This window comes from Copadichromis virginalis, linkage group LG3 (assembly GCF_057382275.1).
Source record: "Copadichromis virginalis isolate Kocher_CV1m ecotype Utaka linkage group LG3, C_Virginalis_male_GT1.1, whole genome shotgun sequence".
Taxonomy (NCBI): domain Eukaryota; kingdom Metazoa; phylum Chordata; class Actinopteri; order Cichliformes; family Cichlidae; genus Copadichromis; species Copadichromis virginalis.
This window is the reverse complement of record NC_140620.1, coordinates 56526248-56550184: the sequence shown is the minus strand read 5'-3', so window position 1 is coordinate 56550184 and position 23937 is coordinate 56526248. Positions and strand designations below refer to the sequence as shown.

Here is a 23937-nt window from a genome sequence, read left to right as displayed (position 1 = left end):
AAGAAAGAGAAGTTAGTTTGGAATGCACTCTTTTTGTAATGTGTTTTAATAACTGGAAAGCACACTGACATCCATCCATTCATTGCTTGTTTAGTACATTTGAGAAATTATAGACAGCACACAGGAGACATAGTAAATAAGTATTATTTAATGGGACATACTATTCACTTCGCTCACAGTGTTGAAAGGTGTCGACAGTTGCAGATGTGTAACACCATCATAGTACCGTATCAGCATATTACATTTTGCAAAAGAAAACCCACAATTCTCTTACCTAAAAAAATCCATCCATCTGTCGTGTAATGCCCTCTCATATACATGCAAAAGAAAAAACTGACAACCAAGCAGTGAGGGTTTTTTTTTTTTTTTTTTCTTTTCTCCAGAGAGCACAGAGGCTAAGCTACAAGCACAAGTAAAATAGTCCTGGAGACTTATTCAATGTACAAATGACAACCACGGACACAAATTAACTTTCTGAGCATGTACATCTACAAAAGTGCTTGAGTTTAAATGAATCTGTCATGTCCATTAGTAAGCTGTTCATTAAATGCACCTATGTGGCTCCTCATCAACAGTTTATTGGCTGGACAATTAACTGTTTTACCAGTTCTGCTGATTCAGCAGTTTCATTTACCAAAACATTTCAGAACTTTTTCTTTTCTGCATAAAAAAAAAAAAGAAGTTCTGAAGGGTAACAGTAGCATCCTTCAAAACTAGATATTAACAAACATTCTAGGTGTAGAGAAAAATGTCATAGTAATGTTGCATTTTCTATTTATTCCTAGTGTGGACATGCTGAAATCACTTTTATTGAGGAGTAATTGTTCCCTCTTGCAGGATCAGCAAAAACCTGCATTTCACAAGGTCCAAAGGTACCAGATTGTTCTTTTAAATGTGTTGGTGATGACACCTCGCCTCTGACTACAGACTGAAAACCTCTGCCTCTAAAGGGTGGACAGCAGTGAACCCAAACACATCAAAACGCTGAAACACTTAATATCTTATCTAATGAAAAAGTTGCTCCTGGATACATTCTGGGTTACACACTGAAATTTTCTGCCAAATTCTGTTGTTTAGTCAGTCTTTGTAGTGCAACAGAAACTGCTCTAAATGTTAAAGAATCCTTTTTGCCCCCTTGTAGCAAATATCTTGTTTGAACAGATTTTTACATTTACCCATCAGAGAATCAGGTTTACAGAAATAGAAATTATACACCGTCACAATGTATCAGAGCTAGATGCCACCCTCGGTGAGTAAATCATACTTTATATTCTGTAGATATTACTCCGTCGTTCAGTTTGTAAAATTGGTATGCATAAACAGCATTACTGGACATGGATAAATAAAAATAAGTGGTTCTGTAAAACTGAATTGTCTACTTTATCGCAACAAGGCAGTGGCAACATCTAGATCCATTTTCCTTTGAAATCACAGATCTAATCTTTGGCTCTTCCTACAGCTGGAAAAATAGAAAATCTAAATTCCAAATAACACAATACAGTACATTTCCAAATGTCATCAGAAGAAGCAGTTGTTCCTAAGAAAGGGCCTAAAAAAAAAGACGGGATTTTTTTTCCACATATGAAAACATTTTCTAGATAATTGTGTGCTTTGACAAAAGAATGACCTTACAATATAGACTCTAATAAATATATAAAACAAAAATAAATATGCAATAGTTAAGACAGTGAATAAAATGTACGAAAGACTCAAACCCACGTCGTGTGTGTGTGTGTGCCGTGAAGACATATAACAAGTCTATAAGATTATTGTGACACTAGTATACTACTAAGTATATAGTAGTTGCATTGTTTTCATCCCACTAGAATGGTGCTAATGGTGCTAAAGCTCCATGAACACTGGAAGCGACATACTGAATATAGACCATTCAAAGTGAATCACATCCCACAACTTCAAGTGATTACAGATGAAATAACCACAGGCAAATTCTTTGAATGTTCAGGCAGAGTAGAAAAGTGCTAAATAAGAATCAGTCCGTTTACCATTTCCTATTTGCTAAGGGACGTTTTTTGTTTTTTTTTTAACCGAAGCAACTGCCAATAGGAATAAAGAATACATATGAACTGGAAGTAAATATGTAGAGCTTCCAGTGTATGCAGCTTAACCATTCAGTGTTCCCTAAAGTTCACTACCTTTCACAGATAGTGTAGGTGAGACCATCAATATGAAAGCCACTCTATGCAAAAATAACAATGTCTATGGTAATAAATATAGCTTAGTGCTGACTTTGTTATTATCTCTGGTGAGTGAGAAAAAATGGTGGTGACAGGATAAAATGACCATGATTTCTTGTTATGGACACATTTCATTCCTTTCTGTTCATGGTAGGGCTTAGCTGTAAAACTAGCATACAACTTTTTAACGAATGTTTGATAGTGGGGGTGGAAAGGTACAACTTTGATGTTATTTCATAGTTTATCTATTTTTATCTGTTGTGAAAAGTACTCACAAGAATTACTGATACTCCGGGAGACAGGAAAAGTGCTGACAAGTCTATGCAGATTACCAACAAGTCAACTCACTGACTTGTAGATGTTTTTACAGTTGTTTTTCTATCTTACTTTATTTTTTAACTTGTACTCATTGGCATGGCTATGCATGATCGTTTGTAATTTTCCTATATCTGAGCAAACGCTTTGCCGGGTGAGTAAACTCCAGATTACAACAAGGAAAAGAAAGACAAGCTGTGAAACCTGACTGCGGCACCTCAACCGTAATAGATTAAGTCTTAAAGTATTAAGACTGCTCAAGGCAGGTGACCTCTTCTATTATCAGACCATAGCTAGTGTTTTATTTCATGATAGGAAAATTACTTTTCTACCTCACTGTCAGTCCACACAATACGCTATTAGATAATTTTAATGAGACTAGGTTGAAAATGTAGAACTCTGGAAATCTGAGTTGGATGAAAACCAAACTGGTGTTTGGATCACACCAAGCCGTTGACAAGCCCCTTCTCACACTCCTCGGCTAAACACTTCCACTGCTGCCGGTTTTTCTGACATCCTTCCAACAACGGGGAGCAATACTCCGATAAGCCAGCCAAGGTCTGTGACAGTGATAAAGACAATTCAGCATGGGAAATCAGAGGCAGAACTGAATGCAGGAAGAATTGCTATTCATCAGCTACACTGGTCAGCAAAAATAGCAAGGGCTGAATTACCTCATACAACTGAATGCAAATGGCATCAATGAAGGACACCTGCATGCTTGGTATCTTATCCCTTTTCTCACGATTCATCAGGTCCTGTGAAAGGATTGAAAAAATGAGATGTAAACTTTATATAAGTTAACTGTTTATCCCCAAAACAGACAAATCTATGAGAAAATGTGTATACATATATATATATATATATATATATATATATATATATATATATATATATATATATATATATATATATATATATATATATGTGTGTGTGTGTGTGTACACATACACATACATACATATATATATTGCTATATATAGCTATCTCTCACTCTCTCTATATCTATCTATATATAGATATAGAGAGAATATATATAGAGCGAGGGAGAGAGAGATTACCACAAAATATGACAATTAGTTAAATTTATAATGTGTGTCCAACATCATTTTACAAACAAAATAACTGAGACAAGATAAGACACAGGTATTTATAGTCATGTAAAAAAGAAATTTGTCACATAAATGCACCGTCTGTGAAGAATGAGTACCCTCCCACTGCTTCAATAGGAATTAAAAAGGTAATTAAAAGAGTGAGTAGAGGCCAGGTGCTGCTTATCAAATGCAATTGATTAACTAATCATGACTGTAAATGCAAATGTTTGTTTAAATAGTGTCAAATAACAATAACAGTGATCCCAGGGCACTTTATACTGTAGGACAAAGATCTTCCAATACAGACTGCATAAAGTCCTAAGAAAACATTCTTTTCACATGGCTGTAACATCAGCACAGTTCTTGAAAATGTGTTGTGATACTTCATGATTTGAAAGGGAATATATTTAAATGCAGTAGGATGAAATACCAGAGGATTCAGAACAGATTCCCGGGCACTCGATGGCAAATGTTGCACTGTTGAGAAGGATTTATCCAATATCATTCAAATGAACCCTGAAATTACTTACAATTGGTTCAATGTTCAGCTCTTGCCTCTCCTTATCCCCCTGCTCGAAAAACTCAGTGGCCACCAGCTCTGCTATCTGCATCAGAAACCAAATGCAGAAACATTGAAACATTTTATGAGCTTTTAGTTCTTAAAAGGAAAATTTTATAACACTAAATGTAAAACCAAAGATAGAAGCAAAGTAAGCTTTTACGATGGGGTGGCTGTAGCTCAGGAGTTAGAGCAGGGCATCTACTAATTGGAACGTTGGTGATTGGATCCCTAGCTGCTCTAGTCTGTGAGCCAAAGTATCCTTAGGCAAAATAGCGAATGCAAAGCTGCTCTCTGATATGTTCATTGGAGTGTAAATGTGTATGAATTAAATAGAAAGTAAAGAAAAAGTGCTTGTGTGAAGGGATGAATGACCGTTTTTGAATACTGTATTTATATAGCGCTTATATATATATATATATATATATATATATATATATATATATATATATATATATATATATATATATATATACATATATATATATATATAAGAATCAATCCATTTATAATTTGCTCTGAAAGCATCAATTTTAAATCCTCTTTTATTGTTGGACAGAAGACTAAGTTGGGTGAATTGTATACTATGCAAGTCATAGTGTCATTGCAACCTTGGAAACTTTGTGGCATATTGTGGCAGTTTGAGTAATAAGAAAGAGGTCTCCTACATGGAAATAACAAAATGCTTATACTGCTGCTGGAGGCAGCATCGTTAGAACATTAATCTTGAGGAAATGACTGGGAATGACCCAGACAGACTGACAGCCTGTGTGACAGCTGGAAGGAAGAAGGAAAATGAAACAAGTGAATAGCAAGAGCTCTCCCAAAAGCGCCACACAAAGTTAGTGTTCTCAAGTTTTTAACAAAGAGATAAAGAAGATCAATCAACATCACTCTGTGTGAACGTGTTGCTGAAGCCGTCTTCAGCTCTTGATTGAGTCGGTGGTGCTGCAAGGAACGTAAGTACTATGATGCAGTTGTTAATTGTTGAAACTAAGAAGCTTTGCCTTTACTTCCTCCATGATCTATGAAAATATTTTAGCAGTGCTTATGGAGGTTACTTTCACAAACTCATATCATTTCTTTAACCCTTTCATGCATGAATCACGACAACCTCAATCAGGATTATACTTTATTGTTAAAGTATTTTTGTTTAGGCATGAAAAAAAGATTTTTGAAATACATTTTTTTAAACAGGTACTTTTTAAATAGTTTTTTACTTGTCCACTTAGGTGAACAACATCACTTTTGGAGTGTGTGGCAGAGTATGGAGTGACACATCAGTGTCCAATGTAGTGGTTTATGTGCAAATATACCATCAACACTGACACTTATTTAAGGTCTTCAAAATCAAAAGTGGAAACCAACCAGAATGTATTTCTTAAGTAAAAAACATGGCATGATATTAAAGAATGCTATATTTGTAAATCGTGGTGACTTTACTGCATTTTTTAAATACAACTTTTTCGTTATGATATTTTATGTTGTTAAGTCTCAGTGATAACCTTAAATGATTATAATGACTTTACCTGACTGAAAAAAGTATGACTGGAAGTTTCAGATTTAGAGCTAGTCTAAAAAACAAAAACAATATGGCAGATCAGCCTAAATGCTAGGAAAACACCATTAGAATCAGTCCAGAATCCAAAACCATTGGGTGACGTCACAGTGAATATGTTAATCTTTATATAAAGTCTATGGATGGAGGCTGTGAAAGTAAAACAGACCAGGGAAGGAGGGGTATGGGTTTAGCGCAATCTGTTAATGAGGAGCAGGTGATTTGCCAGAGTGTGTGTAAGCCAGGGAACGTATGTACTTGTTTGCTGCCCTGAATGTTTTTTTTTAGAGTTGTCATCTGAGGACAGGGCCCAGCTGTTTTTATTAACAAGCTCTCATTTATCAGCACTCTCATACACACACACAGAATGTTTATCTGTATAACAATTCCTCTGGGCCTGAGTTTCCTAACAAGACACAGACTAATGAAGGTCACTGGGGGACAGCAGGCACACTACAGCATTGAATATAGTGCACGCTCACGTGCGTGTGTGTGTGTAGTAGGTCAGTGATTAAGAAAAAAAGAGAAAACAAGGAGGAGCTCTGAAAGGTAATTAGAGTAAGAAATTGTAGGATCAGATATGAATAACAAAGAATACATTTTAAGGCACGTTGCACCTCAGGTCACAGTCAGCAGGGCTCTATTCCAGGAAGCTTGTTATATAATATAATATAATATAATATAATATAATATAATATAATATAATATAATATAATATAATTTTTTTTTTTTATGGTGTCTGCTGTTATCATTTACCCAACTTGAATTTTCATAAGATGAAGCTGGAATTCTGTTTCTTTATGTTTGATTTGTTAAATGTAATGATTCAATTGAGACAAAATGCAGGTGACAGAAACTGAAGATAAAACCTGAAGATCCACCCTCGAATCAGCTTTTATGAGTCTGATTATTTTCTTGTTCCAATAATTAATCAGTAAAAATGTAAGAAATGTGTTCCTTCCATCCTTTGACAGAATTGTACTTACTGAATGAAAGTGCTCCATGAGATTTAGAGAAAAACTCTGCTTTAATGTTGCCCAGTTTAACCATTTATACTGATATAAAGCTTTCAGCTTCCAGGCCTGGATTTCTACATTTAAGATAAAACTTGAAACTTTTCTTTTTGATAAAGCTCATAGTTAAGTATGGATCAGGTGACCCTGAATCCTCAGTTAGTTACACTTCAATAGGTCTAGGCTGCTGGGAGTTTCTCGTGATGTACTTCCTGTTTCTTCTTTACTCACCTTTTTAGATTTCATTTCATTTAATCATTAGTTATTATTACAGTTTTTACCGAATGCCTAAACACTAACTGTGAATCCTGTAGCACAATCTCTAAAACTATTCAGACTTATAGCAAAACCACTCACTGAGTTTGCAAAACTAAAAGCACAAAAACTGCTTTGCACTCAGTTTGCAATTTTGTAACACACACTTTGCAAGACTGTAGGCACAATTCACTGCACAACACTCAATTTCCAAATTTCCAACACACTCCTAGCAAAAGTATACACATGTATGGCTATCATTAACACTAATTTGCCAACTGTCTGGCACACTTTCACATGTGAAAACTTTCTTAGATAATTCGTTCACTTTGCAATCAGCCTAAGCACTATAATACAGGTAAGCTGTGTGTGCGGAGTACAATGGTGGGAGCAGAAAGAGTGAGAAGTAGAGGAGGCCGAGGAAGAGGACGTGGAGGTGAAGAAGTAGGATGAAGAGGACGACAAGGACAAGGAGGAGCAAGAGGAAGACGAGGAGGGGGCAGAGGAAGCATGTTCACTGCAGACCACGTAACCCATATAGTCATTATGGCGATTGCAAATAATCCTATACTTGGAAATAAACACTTGTGTTTGTTTTGATGTGTTTGACTAAACACCAGTACTTGAAGTTTGGATCCCTCCATGCTTATGGATCTATGACAGAAGTATGAGCTCAAACTGACATAGCCTACCTTGTGCACAGGGAAGGCAAACGCCAGATGTGTTTTGTATTCATACCATCGGTGTGCAGTTGGCGCATTGTGTGCTTAGTAGATGATGGCTTGTGTGTACTGTTCGATACGGAAACACCATTTTTACGAAGGTGTGAAGAGTTAATCTAGCTGTGTTTGCTTTTGCAAGAGAACTACAATGTTTTGATTATTGGGTGACAGGTTTTCTTATTTGTGTGAAGAGTTTTGCAAAATTAGCCAATAGTTACAAAAAATGTGCTTAAGCAATCAGAAAAAACTGTAATCTAATGAATGAATGAATGAATCAGGATGTCACACAGCCAGCTCAGAAGGGGAGGAGTCAGAGACAAAAATTTAGTTCAGACTCTGTTACCCCAGTAACTGACACAGAGTTGAAGTTAACTCTCTTTCCCTGAGTTTCTCTCATCTTCTGCAAAGCAGAAGTGTTAACTGTCTTGATACTAAGGAACTTAATTATTTTTGTATCATCAATTTAACTAAGATTTTAAATTACATTAAACAAATTAACTAGCAGTTATAATCTATTTTTAAAATTTGGTTTGTTTGCTTCATTTTGAGTTTTTGATACATTTTTATATTTTTTAAATACATTTTAATATTTTACTCATTGCCATTTTCCCTTTATATGTAAAGTGAGTAGTTTCAGCTGGTTTTTTTTTTATATCTCATAGAAACACTATGTAACTATAGAAAACAGAAATGAGGGGATGTGTGTGTATACCACAGTAAAAACATAAATACACAGAAAAGCAGCGTACCAACATACAGACAGGTAAAGGTTGCGGGGTTTTCTGTTTGTTTGTTTGTTTGTTTGTTTTTTACCCTTTTTTGTACTGGCCAGGGCTTAGTGATGGCAGAGATGTCACATGCGGTCATCAGCATTGACCTGAAGGGGGTGACAAAGTTACAGACATTAAATTTCCACAGACACACTAGTTTCTCATAGCAGGAGAAACTCTGGACTTGTTACCATGGTATTGCCAGGTTTGAATATAAGGTTTGTATAGCAAAACCTAAAACTTTGGTCTTAACCCATATCTGGCAACCTATAATGCAAAGAATGCCTGCATTGATGGCTAAACCATTTTTCTTGAAGAAATGGTTTCAACACATAACTTTTACAACTATATGTTGATCAATAGAAGTGTTAATCATCACGCTGTCATGATGCTTTTTTACTTTTCAGACTTTGCACAGCAGGTGGCCTGTCCCTCACGAACATTTATCTTATGTTGATGTAAATGCAGGCATCTGAGACTCTATACTCACCTCAGCAGGTCTCTGTGGTGTTCATCCTCCCAAACAAACTGGTTGTTCTTGGTCAGCTCAAAGAACTCCCCTCGCCTCCTGACAGCACACACCCACATGAACAATGTCACAGCAGGTAATTATCCTCATATATAACCCACTTAGCCCCCAAACCACCCACTGTCTAGACTAAAAGTGGGCTAAGATAAGAGCTGAAGTCACTGAGGTAGTAGGAGGGAGTTAAGAAAAAACATGAATGCATTAAGATGTAGTAAAAAATTGTCACCCCTCTTTTCAGAAGACTGGGTATAACAACCAACACTGTGAAGACTGAAAAACTATAAATTTTCTGTGAAGCCACCCTTAAAATCCCACCAGTTCAAACGTACTTGGCAGGTAAATTGCTTGAGTACTTATACAGTCTGTATTTTATTTTCATTTTAACTTTTAGCTGCTCTGGGGCTGTAGACATACATGAGTTCTAAGCCAATTATATTACAAAGAAAGAAAATACCCCCTTTCCATCCACCCACCCACACCACCACACCCACACACAAATGCACACTCACCAGAAGAAAGACACAACTTTTAAACACTAACTTGTATCTAGACCTACAGAATTACTATAAGGAGTGAGTAGAACTTAAGTGATGAAGGCTTTAACAGTCACAAGGTGAGTGTAATCTCAATTGTACTCAATTTTGCACTGATTAAAAACCTTTAAAATACTGCTTTTCTTCTTCCGTTCTTTTCCTCTCATTCAGTCTCCATTGAGGCTTGATGTTTAGTACTTACTTCATGTACAGGGCGAGGTCGGTGGCCAGAATAGCCCTTTCAATCATCTTCAGAGTGGCCTTGTACTCGTCCAGAGAAAGGCCGCTCAGGATCTGGTTTCCCTGGAGAGAGAGGGACAGAGAGAAAACAGTGTAAGTGCAGGAAAACCTCTGCATGCTATATCATGAGTTATACTCATACTGAGTTGCTGGATGGGAGTTTAATTTTCATGTCCTCGCAGTAAGGTAGCAACAGAGCTAACTGCAGGTTTCACTACTAAGGTTTTACTGTGGCAATTGCAATGATTGCACAAAAACTATAAACAGAGTGTTTATATGCAAATGTTGACACATCATTACATGTCCCTTCAATGCTGAGCACTGTTTAGTGATTACTTGCATTACGGCTTATCACACTACATATGATAAGGTGTCTGTATCCCTCCATCTGTGTTTATGTGTGCAGCAGCAGTGGCCTTAAGTGGTGTTTGTGAAGTTGGGAGTGCATTTAGAGTTTGCTTTGAGGCCATAGAAATCAGAGCAGGGTGTACTTCTCTGCATTTTGTTGGACCATTTGAAAGATATGTGGTAGGCTAGCAGCTCAAAAATGACCGGAATAATACGCGTAATAAATAAAATGGGGATATTCAGCAGAAGAGGGCAATGGCATTAAAATAGCTATCCACTATCAAGCAACTGGGTCTACAGTGTAAATCTTTTGTTAAAGGTCAGGGTAGGGTTAGCTGTCTGATTCTGTCTGATTCTCTACGTAATTATTAAAACTAAATGATACTGTGTTCAATGCAATTTTCTGAGAAAAGACTGAAAGTAGTGAAGCTGCAGTTCTACAGCTAATAAATAGTTAGCCGCAGTAATACACAGTCCCATTTGTAATATTCTCAGGCAAGTTAGCACCTGCTGCACATTTGATTTCCAAAAAGATTTTTAAAATATTAAAAAACTGTAGTACTCTGTAGTACTGTGCAGTGATTCTCGCATAATAAACAAAGTTCATTGCAAGAACTTTAAAATGATTTTCCTCCCAACAGGTGCAGCAGTGAAATGGTAAATGTATATGTGTCTGAGCTTCACTGAATTACGCTATGAGCATGGGCAAAAGTTTGTGGAACATCTAGGTATCTCAATAAGGAAAGCTGTTGCTAAGGAGGTTGAACAGGTCTTCCACCAATTAGAAGGTTGGTGGTTTGATCCATGGTCTCCGTGCCTGCCCGGCTGGCCCCACAAGGCTACATGTGCTGTTTTGGTTCTCTCTCTCTCTCTCTCTCTCTCTCTCCCTCTCTGCCTGGGCGGAGCTCACTGTGGGCTCCCGCCCTTGGCCCACACACCTGACAACAATCACCTGTCATCACCGGGAGCACTATTTGAGGCTGGAACACAGATCCTCTCGTCGCTGGATGATTGTACTACTGACGTTAGTGTTTCTCGCAGCTCCTGTAGACTTGTGCTTAGTAATTTGAGATTCGTGATTAGTTTGTGACTTCCCTTCTCTTCTGCTTCAGACCTTTCTCCCCGGACCTTTGACCTCCCTGCCGTGTGAACATGTGTGAGTGCGGGCAAGAAGACGTGAGCGAGTGTGAGAGAGCTACCCTGTGATTCCCTGGAGTTTTGGATTCCCTTCACTGTGCACTGGTGCTGTAAATAAACTGTTTTTTGGAGACGTCTAACCGCTCTGCGCCTGAATTCCTACAACCAGATTGTGACACTCTGCATGCCAAAGTATTCTTGAGCAAGATAAAGAACCCCATTTAAGATTTTGATTTGGTATCTATGTCTTCATCCCAGTGTCTGACTTAACCCTGAGCGAGGGGAGTTTACACTTTGAGATTTTTCAGGATATGGAGTTTGTTAGGATAATGCTATCTCCTATTGTTCTCTACACATTCAGGGTGAAACAGTCATGTAAAACTGAAATATATATTCAGTTCTCTGATAAGATAAATATACCTCAAGATTCAATAGCCTGTAAAACCACCTATAGCAATAAGTTAAAGATTATGACTTTATCTGTCTGTCACATAGTTGTGGAGGAATTTTCCCCCAGTCTTCTTTACAACATTGCCTCAGTTCATTGAGGTTTGTGGGTATTTGATTACATATACAGTAGGTTTCTTAAGGTGTCACCACAGCATTTCAATCAGGTTGAGGTCTCGATTTTGAGCCACTGCAACACCTTAATTCTTTTATTTCTAACCCTTTTGTTGTATATTTGCTGGTGTGCTGGGATCACTGTTCGCTTGCATGCCCGAGTTTTGCCCAATCTTTAGCTGTCAGACAACTAGCGTCATATTTGACTCTAGAATAAAGCTGATTTAATGACTGCAAAGTTCAAATCATTACCCTTCCACCACTGTGCTAGGCAGTTGGTATGACATGTTTATGCTATATTTACCAAATGTGGCACTGTGCATTATTGTCAAACATCTCTACTTTGGGCTTATCGGTACATAACCTACAGGACAACCTAATGTAAAACTCCCAAGAAAGATAACTATGCATTGGATCAACGCAGCCCGAAACTATAGTGATTACACTATTCAGTTGATTCCTTCTGTCTATTTCTGGGTACTTTTTCACAATTTTTAAATTTATCAGTGAGAGAATAACAATCATTGCCTCAATATGAGAATACTAATCATAGCATCAATATAAGGACTCACAAATATCAGCAATTTATTTCAGAAACAAAGAGTGGGCACAAGGGTGGCAAAGGTCCCAGCATCTTATTTGTTTCTATGAGGCAGCACCGCATGTAAAACACTTGATAATTAACACATAATACACCACTCACAACCATAAATGCAATAGCGTCGGCCACTTACATAGCTTACATCGTAGGCTCTACAATGTTTCCTACCAGAAATCTAAATCAGGCCTCACATGAAACACAGATCAAAATTCACAGGACTCACAAGAGTTGACTTTAGTCTTTGGCAGGAAGTCATAAAACCTGGCCAGGGTTTGTAGGTGGAGGGTGGGAAGCCAGTTAGAGATAATATCCTGTTTTTACACTAGGAACTTTCGCCAGTTAAGGAAATGAGCCTAGATGAATGTTTCCTTGTGCTAAATTTTTTCAGTGAAGACACACATTATGCTTATTGCATTACACATAAAAATGTATTACTTTATATGCTCAGTATTTTTATTGGATTATGGGCATGCTATTGCATTACCAGGAGGTAGTTATTAAATTATCATTTTCTTCTGTGACTTTTTGGCAATTTTTTTCAGTGTTCCACAAAAGAACATAAATGGGAGACTTTGGACATCCTGATCTTGTGGGACATAACACAGAACCTTGTAGATTATAAAGTTTGAAATAATTTCTGCTGGCAGGGAGCCATGTGGGAACACCAGAGGGTGGAGATGGATTCTCTGGACTGAGTCTGCCAAGAGCTCAGCTGCTGCATAAAGAATGAGCTGCAGCTGTGAAAGGCCAGCTAAAGCCATGTTTTACATAACAGTATTGGGGTTAAAATCTGGGTGTGGAAAAAGATCTAGATTTGCTCCCTCTGTCTTCCTAGTATTGCTCTTGTATTAGTGATGCTAGCTACAGTCTGTATTTCCATCTATCAGTATGCAGTGCAGTTTAAAAGAGGAGGCATTCAGGTGTAGGCAGAATAGCTAGCGTTTAGTACCAAAGAACAAATTTGTAGGCTTCTTTTGTTAATGCTGGTTCTGCTGCCTGTGGGAGTTGATGAATGTCTGATTATCTAAATGGGCTATAAAACACAACAATACAGTAGAAGATGGTACACGTTAACAAGGGCTTTAGAAGTACAGGGAGTGCAGAATTATTAGGCAAGTTGTATTTTTGAGAAACAATTTTATTATTGAACAACAACCATGTTCTCAATGAACCCAAAAAACTTATTAATATCAAAGCTGAATGTTTGTGGAAGTAGTTTTTAGTTTGTTTTTGTTTTAGCTATTTTAAGGGGATATCTGCGTGTGCAGGTGACTATTACTATTGTCATGGTCCTGGGTCGGTGACCCAGCGCTTTTAGTTTGTTATCATTTTCTAGATGATGATTGTTTAAGTTCTGTGTTATATTCGGTCTGCCTCTGAGTCTGCGTCTGTATCTGTCTGTCTATGGTGTCACCCCATCTGTTTGTGAATCTGTCTGTTTAGTTCAATGTCTTGTCTGGTTACATGTGTCTGAGTTTCCTGTTTTATTGTGAAGGTCCGTGTCGTATGTGAGTGTGATCAGTTTACGTTTCCCCTGTCCCGTCAGCCCAGATTCCTCCCAGCTGTGTTGCCCTCCTGTCTCTCATCCCCTGATTACTGGTGTGTGTATTTAAGCCCTGTGTGTTCTCCTGCCTGTTACCGGTTTGTCTGTGTTCCTCCGTGTCAGTCTGTGTTACTCGGTGTCCTGCTCGTCTCTCTGCCTCTCATCCCTTTTTGTATCTTCTCAGGTTTGTCATTTAGCTTTCCCAGTTCAGGTCTTTAGTTTTGTCTTCCCTCTTGCCTGTTTTGCCTTCTCACCACTGTGTAAATAAATCATCACCAGCGTTATCATCTACTGCCTGTGTTTTGGGTCCTTTTTCCCTTCAATACCACACGGCTCGTCTCAGCAGCCGTGACAACTGTGCATAATTATTAGGCAACTTAACAAAAAACAAATATATACCCATTTCAATTATTTATTTTTACCAGTGAAACCAATATAACATCTCCACATTCACAAATATACATTTCTGACATTCAAAAACAAAACAAAAACAAATCAGCGACCAATATAGCCACCTTTCTTTGCAAGGACACTCAAAAGCCTGCCATCCATGGATTCTGTCAGTGTTTTGATCTGTTCACCATCAACATTGCGTGCAGCAGCAACCACAGCCTCCCAGACACTGTTCAGAGAGGTGTACTGTTTTCCCTCCTTGTAAATCTCACATTTGATGATGGACCACAGGTTCTCAATGGGGTTCAGATCAGGTGAACAAGGAGGCCATGTCATTAGTTTTTCTTCTTTTATACCCTTTCTTGCCAGTCACGCTGTGGAGTACTTGGACGCGTGTGATGGAGCATTGTCCTGCATGAAAATCATGTTTTTCTTGAAGGATGCAGACTTCTTCCTGTACCACTGCTTGAAGAAGGTGTCTTCCAGAAACTGGCAGTAGGACTGGGAGTTGAGCTTGACTCCATCCTCAACCCGAAAAGGCCCCACAAGCTCATCTTTGATGATACCAGCCCAAACCAGTACTCCACCTCCACCTTGCTGGCGTCTGAGTCGGACTGGAGCTCTCTGCCCTTTACCAATCCAGCCACGGGCCCATCCATCTGGCCCATCAAGACTCACTCTCATTTCATCAGTCCATAAAACCTTAGAAAAACCAGTCTTGAGATATTTCTTGGCCCAGTCTTGACGCTTCAGCTTGTGCGTCTTGTTCAGTGGTGGTCGTCTTTCAGCCTTTCTTACCTTGGCCACGTCTCTGAGTATTGCACACCTTGTGCTTTTGGGCACTCCAGTGATGTTGCAGCTCTGAAATATGGCCAAACTGGTGGCAAGTGGCATCTTGGCAGCTGCACGCTTGACTTTTCTCAGTTCATGGGCAGTTATTTTGCGCCTTGGTTTTTCCACACGCTTCTTGCGACCCTGTTGACTATTTTGAATGAAACGCTTGATTGTTCGATGATCACGCTTCAGAAGCTTTGCAATTTTGAGACTGCTGCATCCCTCTGCAAGATATCCCACTATTTTTGACTTTTCTGAGCCTGTCAAGTCCTTCTTTTGACCCATTTTGCCAAAGGAAAGGACATTGCCTAATAATTATGCACACCTGATATAGGGTGTTGATGTCATTAGACCACACCCCTTCTCATTACAGAGATGCACATCCCCTAATATGCTTAATTGGTAGTAGGCTTTCGAGCCTATACAGCTTGGAGTAAGACAACATGCATGAAGAGGATGATGTGGACAAAATACTCATTTGCCTAATAATTCTGCACTCCCTGTATTTACTCATCCATCCAAATCACTTCCATGGCCACAGGTGTCTAAAATCAAGCGATGCAGAGTGCTTCTACAAACATTTGTGAAGGAATGGGTCAGTCTCAGGAGCTCTGTGAATTCCAGCGTTGTACCATAGGATAGGATCCCAGTCGGTATGAAATTTCCTTGCTATGAAATATTCCATATAAGTTTAAACTACATAAGTTTAATCAGATAGTAAGCACAAGGGTCTGTGAGGAGGTCGAGATGCCTGCCTATTTTTGTGACCATAGAGACTTGTATGTGAAGAATTTAGATCACAGTGCACCAACTATGCTTGCACCCAAAGTAGCGGACTTCAAAAAAAGTATCCGGTTGTTCAGTCTGACGTCACTACTAGCCGTGTCTGGACCTAAACTCCGCTGCAGGTCCATATATCAAACGATCACTATGGCATTACTGAGAGTTGAAAAACTGTCTAAAGTCTTTCATCTTTAATAAAATGATCAGCGTTCTGCTCTACCAGGTGTAACAATTGAGTTTAACATCCAGGCATCCATGAAAACGGAATTTATGACATTTAACGGAGTTAGAAGTTAGCAGGAAGTTAGCTCGCTAGCTTCTATCTAAATACAATATACCATGTCCTGACTGCGGGGTTTTGGAAACAAATTAAAACGTACAGCTCTGTTATCACTTCCAACATAAATGAAGACAGAAAACTAAACAGCAGTGACATTTGTAGGGTTACTGAAGTTGGGCTAGCTGGTATATAATGATGTGCTACGTGACCGCTAGCGACACAGCTATGTTAGCATAATATAAACAAGCTAACTTTTTTTCCACTCGATAAAAGTTAACGTGAGTGTTCTCGGTGGTCAGGAACAAATGTAATCGCATGGCAGGATGCTGTAAAAGGACCAAACTTCAGTCAGGAGAACAACTGAGATAATCCATCCACAATACGAGGTTAGTCATTCATATACTGCTGCATGGGCTGGGCTGTAGTTACATCCTAAGGTTTTAAAAACTGAGCTTAAATAAATGATTAGCGGTAATAAAAGCAGAGGGAGGTCAACAGTGATCACTGACTGTTTTAGGAGCTTTTTGAGATTAAATAGAAGAAAATACATAACATTAAACATGTTAACAACACAAAAGCCACATTAAACGCAGACTACTTTAGACCCGGAAGTAGGATTCGTCGCGTCATCACTTAACGACGGGATAACAGGACTGACTACTCGGCTGTCAGGTCTCCAGCTGTTTGTGTCCATGACCAAATATCCAAATGTCTACATTCCTGGCACCAAAAAATGTGTTTCTGGATTTTTTTTCTTTTTTCTTTTTATATATTTTACGTTTAGGACAGCACGGTGGCACCGTGGTTAGCACTGTTGCCGTACAGCAAGAAGGTCCTGAGTTCAATTCCACCATCAGGCCGGGGTCTTTCTGTGTGGAGTTTGCATGTTCTCCCCGTGTTTGCGTCGGTTCCTTCTGGGTACTCCGGCTTCCTCCCACCGTCCAAAGACATGCAGCTTGTGGGGATAGGTTAATCGGATAATCCAAATTGTCACTAGGTGTGAATGTGCGAATGAATGAGAGTGCGAATGGTTGTCTGTCCCTGTGTGTTGGCCCTGCGACAGACTGGCGACCTGTCCAGGGTGTACCCTGCCTCTCGCCCTATGACAGCTGGGATAGGCTCCAGCGCCCCCCGCGACCCTGAAAAGGATAAGCGGAAGCGAATGGATGGATGGATGGATTTTACGTTTATTTTGGGAAATTTTTAATTAGCATTTGTGGATGCAGTGTGAGAATTGTATTGTGAGGCAATGGTTGAACCACACCACATCTTTATTCCTGAAGGCCTTTCTGAAGGGATGTAAAAAGCCCACAATATAAGTTGTCTGCTGCTTATTAGACAAAGTAAGAAGCCATTCTGTACTAATGTTTTATGTAATTACACAGGTGGCAAGTAGAGGGATAGAGTAGAGAGAAGAATGATAGTCTGACTAGAAGGCTTCCTACATATGAGCGCGTGTGTGAGTGAGCAAGTGAGTGTGCTTACATGGCTGTTGAGGATCATGAGGCACTGATCGAAGTGGTGATGCTCCATGGTGGAGTGGCAGTAGAGCTGGGCCAGTGGGTGGTCACTCCTGGAGAAGAAGAAACCGAGGGTGAATAGTGTGCTCCCACGCATGCATATATGATCATGCACACACCTCTGTGACTCATGCTCTCTGATGTACCTCTGTATGTAGGAGTTATTGACTCCTCTGTGGTCCAGGTCGTGGCAGAGTGTTGCAATCATTAGAGCCAGCACCTCCAAATCACTCATATAGCTCTGTTAGGAGATGAATAAGTACATTAAGGCAAGGAAGGAAGGCGGGAAAAATGGCAGCAGGTTAACAGATGACATACTGCCTCCACAACCAAACCAAAAAATACAGTTGTGTACACAATGCTGTTATAATACACTTTTGGCAGTGTGTGTGCTCAGCATGCACCCTGGAGTGGACATCAAAGCTGGTTCTGCATATGACACAAAAGCTTTTATGCAGCCAGCTGCCAATTTTGCACACAAAAATCACTAGTTTTTATAATGTGAATTATTCCCGAATCAAAAATTATTTGATATTGGTATTCTGGAGTCCTTGCCAAGGATTCTTAATTGGAATTTAGGCTCTTTTTAAGAGAGCTGGTTTTTATGTCTCACCTCACCTCAAAAAGAGCCAAAAACGCACAAATAACTGAAAAAAGGTGAATGAGGGGGTGTTAGCATTTTACTTCATTTTAAGTTTTAGACTTTTGTTTTGGACTTTGATTTCATATTAAGTTTGGTGAGGTTTGATTTGAATTTGTCAGGCAATGACTACCGGTACTTTTTACATTTTAGCACCAGAAGCACTTAATGCATGGTCAGAAAAAAGAATGGTTTGGGTTAAAAACAACCATTCACGGCTTTATTAACTATCTGAAACAGCAAAGTTCTTGCATCTGCTAAAATATTCTCTATCATTTTTCTTTACCTCAGTACAAGTTCTGTACAAGAGGACATTTGACTAGTGTCACATTGCATTACTACACATTAAAAATTAATTTTAAAAAGGTACACTTTGCTTTCAAATGTAGTAGCAAGTGGCTCTGACAAACTGTAACTATGTAAAATGTCAATAAAACATGTTGGATTACTTAGAAAAAAAGTGGTTGCCCTTTGCAGCAAGATTACTGTTACTGTGAGATGCCTTGGAAAATCCTCGGTATGTTACTTATTGGGAATGAGAATGCTCTGGGAATCAATGACTATATTTTTTGACTGCACTTACCTGTAAGTGCCCTGACTTGAGGACAACAAACATGCACTGGGCTGTGTTGAAGGCATGTCTCCAGTTATGATAGGCCACATTCTTCCTGTAGTTCTTCTTAACACTCATAATCCACTGACATAAACTCTGCAGAAGAGAGCCAGTGTTATAAAAATGTTGCAAAGTAAAAGCATATACAAAATTTAATTTGGTTTTGTTCTTTGCATCGCCTGATTGTAGAGACAATCATTCTAAATTGACTGCTATTTGTATGCAGAATACTACCCTGCTTCTATCTGTCTGAAAGTAAGTTTCCTACAACAAGGGACACATTTCTAAGGGGTGAAAAAGGCTAAGGCCACAGCAACAGCAACCAGGGATAATTTTTAAATTTGTGTCCACTGAGATACAAACTGTGACACAGGTTAAAATAAAAAGGGTTGACATTTATGTCCATGTTATGTCAATAAGATCTTACTACAGTCAGTGTGGTTTTAATGTGCTGAGCACTTAGAAGATGTCTGACACAGACAGCCAAGCCATCATGTCTTTACGAACTAATACTAGTACAAACTAATTTAAGTTAAGAAAATAATAATGAATTATAAATTAAAGTTAAATTATTCTCTACAGAATTTATGCTAGAGGAACAATGTTTTTTCAAGAACACAACACGTACAAGATAAGATACGATAAGATAAGATAACTCTTTATTGTCATTGCACAGTCATACATAGTACAGTAGTACAATGAAATTGGAAAACTGTCCTACATCGGCACTACATATAAGACAACATGACACGATATGAAACATCACAACGCGACAAACAACACAACACAGTATATTAACTTAGTATAAAAAAGAAGAATAAGTGTATGTGTATCGCACACTGTTATTATTGCACCTTGTTATAAATATTAAATATTATTATTGTTATTACAATGGGACCAAAATGAAAATGAAAAACAAACTAAAGCAGTACATTGTAAGTGGGGTACAATTTTAGCAATTGAAAGTAAAGGCAAATGTGACAAGCACAGGGTCATTTTCTTTGCCATTTCCGAAAGTGAACACTTAGCAGGAACAAAGCAGAGAGCCCTGATCTGCTGGCAGGGTGCTAAGCTGCACGCTCGTCATGACCACACTGTGAATAAAACTAATTCCAATCTGAGGCACCACGAGAATCCAAATTATTATTCATCTAATCAAATCGGGGCTCATTTTCTCTATAGGAAACATTATAATTTGATCTCAGACTTGAATGAGTGTCTGTATAACATGTTAGGATTGCAATCAAATCATGACTTGGTGTGCAGTTCAGCTTCCAGGGTGTGATGCTCTGGGATGGCCAGTTTGTCAGCTATTGGTGTGACAGTTAAACTGACAGCCTGCACTGCTGGAGGGCCATAACTTCCTCCAGTCAAAGTTTCTTTTTGTGAGGCCTCTCCCCGCAGGCACCCAGGGGTCAGCCACCAAGAGCACCTAAAGGTGGAGAGCCAATCCTGCCAATGATCTGCTGATGCTGGCGCCAATTAAAAGTCAGATGAGCAGAGAATTGGGTTTAACAGACAGCGATGACAGAGTCACCGACACAGTCTCGTGTCGGTGACTTTTGGAGGGGTATTGTTTTATGTGCATGATACTGTTGTGTGATACTGTTGTGTGATGATACTTCTTCAGCTGTAAATGCATTTATTTGTCCTCCGACACATTTGCTCATAATGTAATGGTTTAATGTTGCTGACAAAAAGGAGGTTGTTTTTTTTGCAACAGTTCATCATATACACTGAAGATATTGGTTGTTTCTGTGCTGCCCTTTTAAAGTCAAACCTTCTACTCTGAGTAAAATATCTGTTGTTGCACAATAAGAGCTACTTTAAGGCTAGTTCTCTTAAGATTATGAATGGTTTGGCTTGCAGTGCATGTACAGTAGCTGAGCCTTTAAAAAAAAACCAAAAAAACCCAAAACGCTTTAGCTCTATTTAAATCGTAGGTCAAGTTGAATGAGCACCAAGTCACCTCCTGTACAAGCTGTATGCCAGTATTGAGCAAGACTCACTGATCCACCTCAGATGGGGAATGCCTAGCTGAAGCCCTGGTCCACAAGAGCTTCAACTCTCACCTCTGTTAGAGCTTCGGCAACATTCTGAGGGAGACTGGGGACACTGAGTCCGAATGGAGCATGTTGAGCGCCTCCATTGCATGATGTTGTAGGGCTGTCTTGGTTAACATGCCTTTGCAATGTCTTGAGGAGATCTGGGGCGGTACCTCTGGATTGGCAGAGTGAGGTGGTGGTTTCCATGTTCAAGAAGGGGGACCAGAGGGTGTGCTCCAAATATAGGGGGATCACACTCCTCAGCCTGCTCAGGAAAGTCTATGCCAGGATGCTGGAAGGGAGAGTCCGTCAGTTAGTCAAACCTCGGATACAGGAGGAACAATGCGGTTTTCATCCCAGTCGTGGAACACTAGACCAACTCTGTTTTTATTCTGTTCCACGTCCTGTCACTCTCTGTCTTAAGCTGCCTGAGGCATTTTGTAGCAGCTCAACTCAGGGTGTCATCTTCCTGATTTATTTGTGCATGATCAGTGTTTCATCCTGAATTGTAGTTTGGACATCTTCCGTTGCTTGTTGCTTGAAGACTACCATGCACTGTGGGGAATTCTTGTGCGTTGACATAGTAATAACCTCCTTTTGGCAGCTTATTATTGCAGGGTATCTGATGACTGGTAGGATGTATGTACTGATGGCTCAGATTCTTATTCCGAACACTCAACTGGCTTCTCAGCACCTGTCTTACCTTATTTGGCTGTGGCTTAACTTAGTGCATATTCATCATGGTTCCTGTTGGCCTGTGGGATACCCAGGTAGTTGAAGCTGTCCTCTACATCTGCTATTCTCCCTTCTGAGAATTTCATCCCTTCAATCCGGATCCCCTTTCTTCTTTTTGCAAACATTTGGCTGGTGAGGTGAATCAGTAAGTCTTACTGGCATAGAGCTTGTACAGGAGGTAACTAGTGGTCACTCAGCTTGACCTAAATCAGTACTGAATCTATATCTGTATTCATTCTTAGTGATGAGCTGGCTTAGGTGGTTGAGGCCTATGCAGAAGAGCAGTGGGAACAGAGCATCACCTCTGAAACAAAGGCCTGAGTGGTATTTTTAAAGCAAGTTTGCAGTTCTCATGGATTTTAATGGAGCACATGTTAAGTCTAACCTGTTTGTGTAAAATCCCAGGTCAGTTCTTACCGTGTACTTCATCTGAAAGTTTTGGACCAGGTGGAGGTCAACAAACATCCGCACAGTAGCCAGCGTGGTTTCACTATCTGACAAGTCAAAGTCACTGAAGCTGAAGTCCAGAAGATGGAGCGACTGGGCTGATGGAATGGTTGCTAACTTCAAACACACACAGAATATATACATGCAAACAGCAGGAAAAACAACAGGCTTCAAATTCAGAAATTCTGCATTATATAGTTGAACTAAAGACTAATGATTAAATATTAATCAGATTCAAATCTCAATTCTTAATTCTGTTGCTGTTACAGAAGCAACTTTAATTTAAAATGCAGTTATGAGGTGTGCAATGTGCCAAATATACAGTATGTAGCTACCTCTTGAGTAGAGACTACCAAAATAATCAATTCTGTGTCCTAGTTACCAAGTGACACATCCTCTCTCTTGTGCCCAAGGGAGGACACTACGCTATTAGTTCAGCCAGTTTGCTATAAGGAGAGAGGAAGAGAGCAGGATCCTTTCAGATGGTCAAGCAGTGCCACTGTTAGTGCTGGTGGGGAAGATGGGTTGCTCTAATTGGTTCATATTTTAAGAGGTACCTTGAAGTCAATGAGCCAGTTAGATGCTACAAATGAGCTACTCAAAATCACTTGGAATATCCTTTATTCTTTTTTTGGTTGATTTGTGGGGTTCATTCATACACGATTTGCTCAAAAATATTTAAATTAGACACAAAATACTAATAGTAGAAAGAATCATATTAATGATCCAATCCCAATGAAGAGAAGTATATATTATCACCAGATATATTACCACCAACATTATCAAATTAAGTGCTAATGTCCCCATAAACAAGACACATGGATTCAAAACTCCATCCGTCCATCAATTCATTCTCCTCCATGTGTTCCAGGGGGATACTGTGGCTAGGGATGGGTATCGAAACCCGGTTCTTGTTGAGAACCGGTTCCCACTGTCAATTCCTTGGAATTGTTTGCCATTTTTGCAAACGATTCCCTTATCGATTCCAGTCGTTGCGGAGCGTCATTTACCTGACAGGAAACACGGCGCCTAAGCTCAACGCTCAAAAGTTTGATTATACTTTACGAGAACGGATGACAACAGGGCAACTTGCAATACTTGCAAAGTAAATATTTCATTTAAGGGAGGAAACACTACGAATATGCAAAACCATTTGCTCACAAAACACGTGATAACCTTAAATGAATGTCGTGTTTTTAATTCCGCTCCGGACTCGTAAATCTCAACCCAGCAGCAGCGGTAACGTTTGCACGTCCTCTCCCGTTAATGTGGCAGATAAATAATCAACTAACAGTGCATATTATGTTAGTGAGATCTGCCTTATTACAAACCTGCCATTACTGTGCATTTAGTGACCATGATGAGAGAGACAGACAGAGTCTGGCTGGCTCAGATGCTGGCAGTTCTCGCTGCAGTCTACCGGTAGCGTCTCCTTTCAGGCAGGATAGACGAATGTCACCGAGCAGTGACTAAGTTTGTGGTAAAAGGCTTTGCCACAGCAGATGCCCCCGATTTTCAGTAAGTGAATGTGTTTAATTGTAGGCAGGGACATTACTGGATATTCTTGTGTAATTGCTACAGAATAATTTATGCTATACTTTGTTATTGCTACAGAAGAATATTTATTTTATTATTTTACATTTACAATTTTTTTCCTGGGGACCCTGTGACACC

At 39.2% G+C, this 23937-nt stretch overlaps 1 protein-coding gene across 1 annotated transcript in view; it reads right to left on the bottom strand.

Moving 5' to 3' along the window:
- Positions 1–128: 128 nt before the first annotated feature.
- The window catches only part of pde5ab (phosphodiesterase 5A, cGMP-specific, b), a 69376-nt gene continuing 45567 nt past the window's right edge, over positions 129–23937 (bottom strand). The window contains exons 13-22 of the mRNA XM_085451780.1: positions 22234–22380; positions 19007–19132; positions 17930–18024; positions 17749–17836; positions 9746–9846; positions 8972–9049; positions 8525–8588; positions 4135–4209; positions 3185–3268; positions 129–3070 (exon numbers count right to left, since the gene is read on the bottom strand). Of these exons, the coding sequence (XP_085307906.1) occupies positions 2951–3070; positions 3185–3268; positions 4135–4209; positions 8525–8588; positions 8972–9049; positions 9746–9846; positions 17749–17836; positions 17930–18024; positions 19007–19132; positions 22234–22380 (978 nt within the window). The 3' untranslated portion in view covers positions 129–2950. The remainder of the gene's footprint in view (positions 3071–3184; positions 3269–4134; positions 4210–8524; positions 8589–8971; positions 9050–9745; positions 9847–17748; positions 17837–17929; positions 18025–19006; positions 19133–22233; positions 22381–23937) is intronic.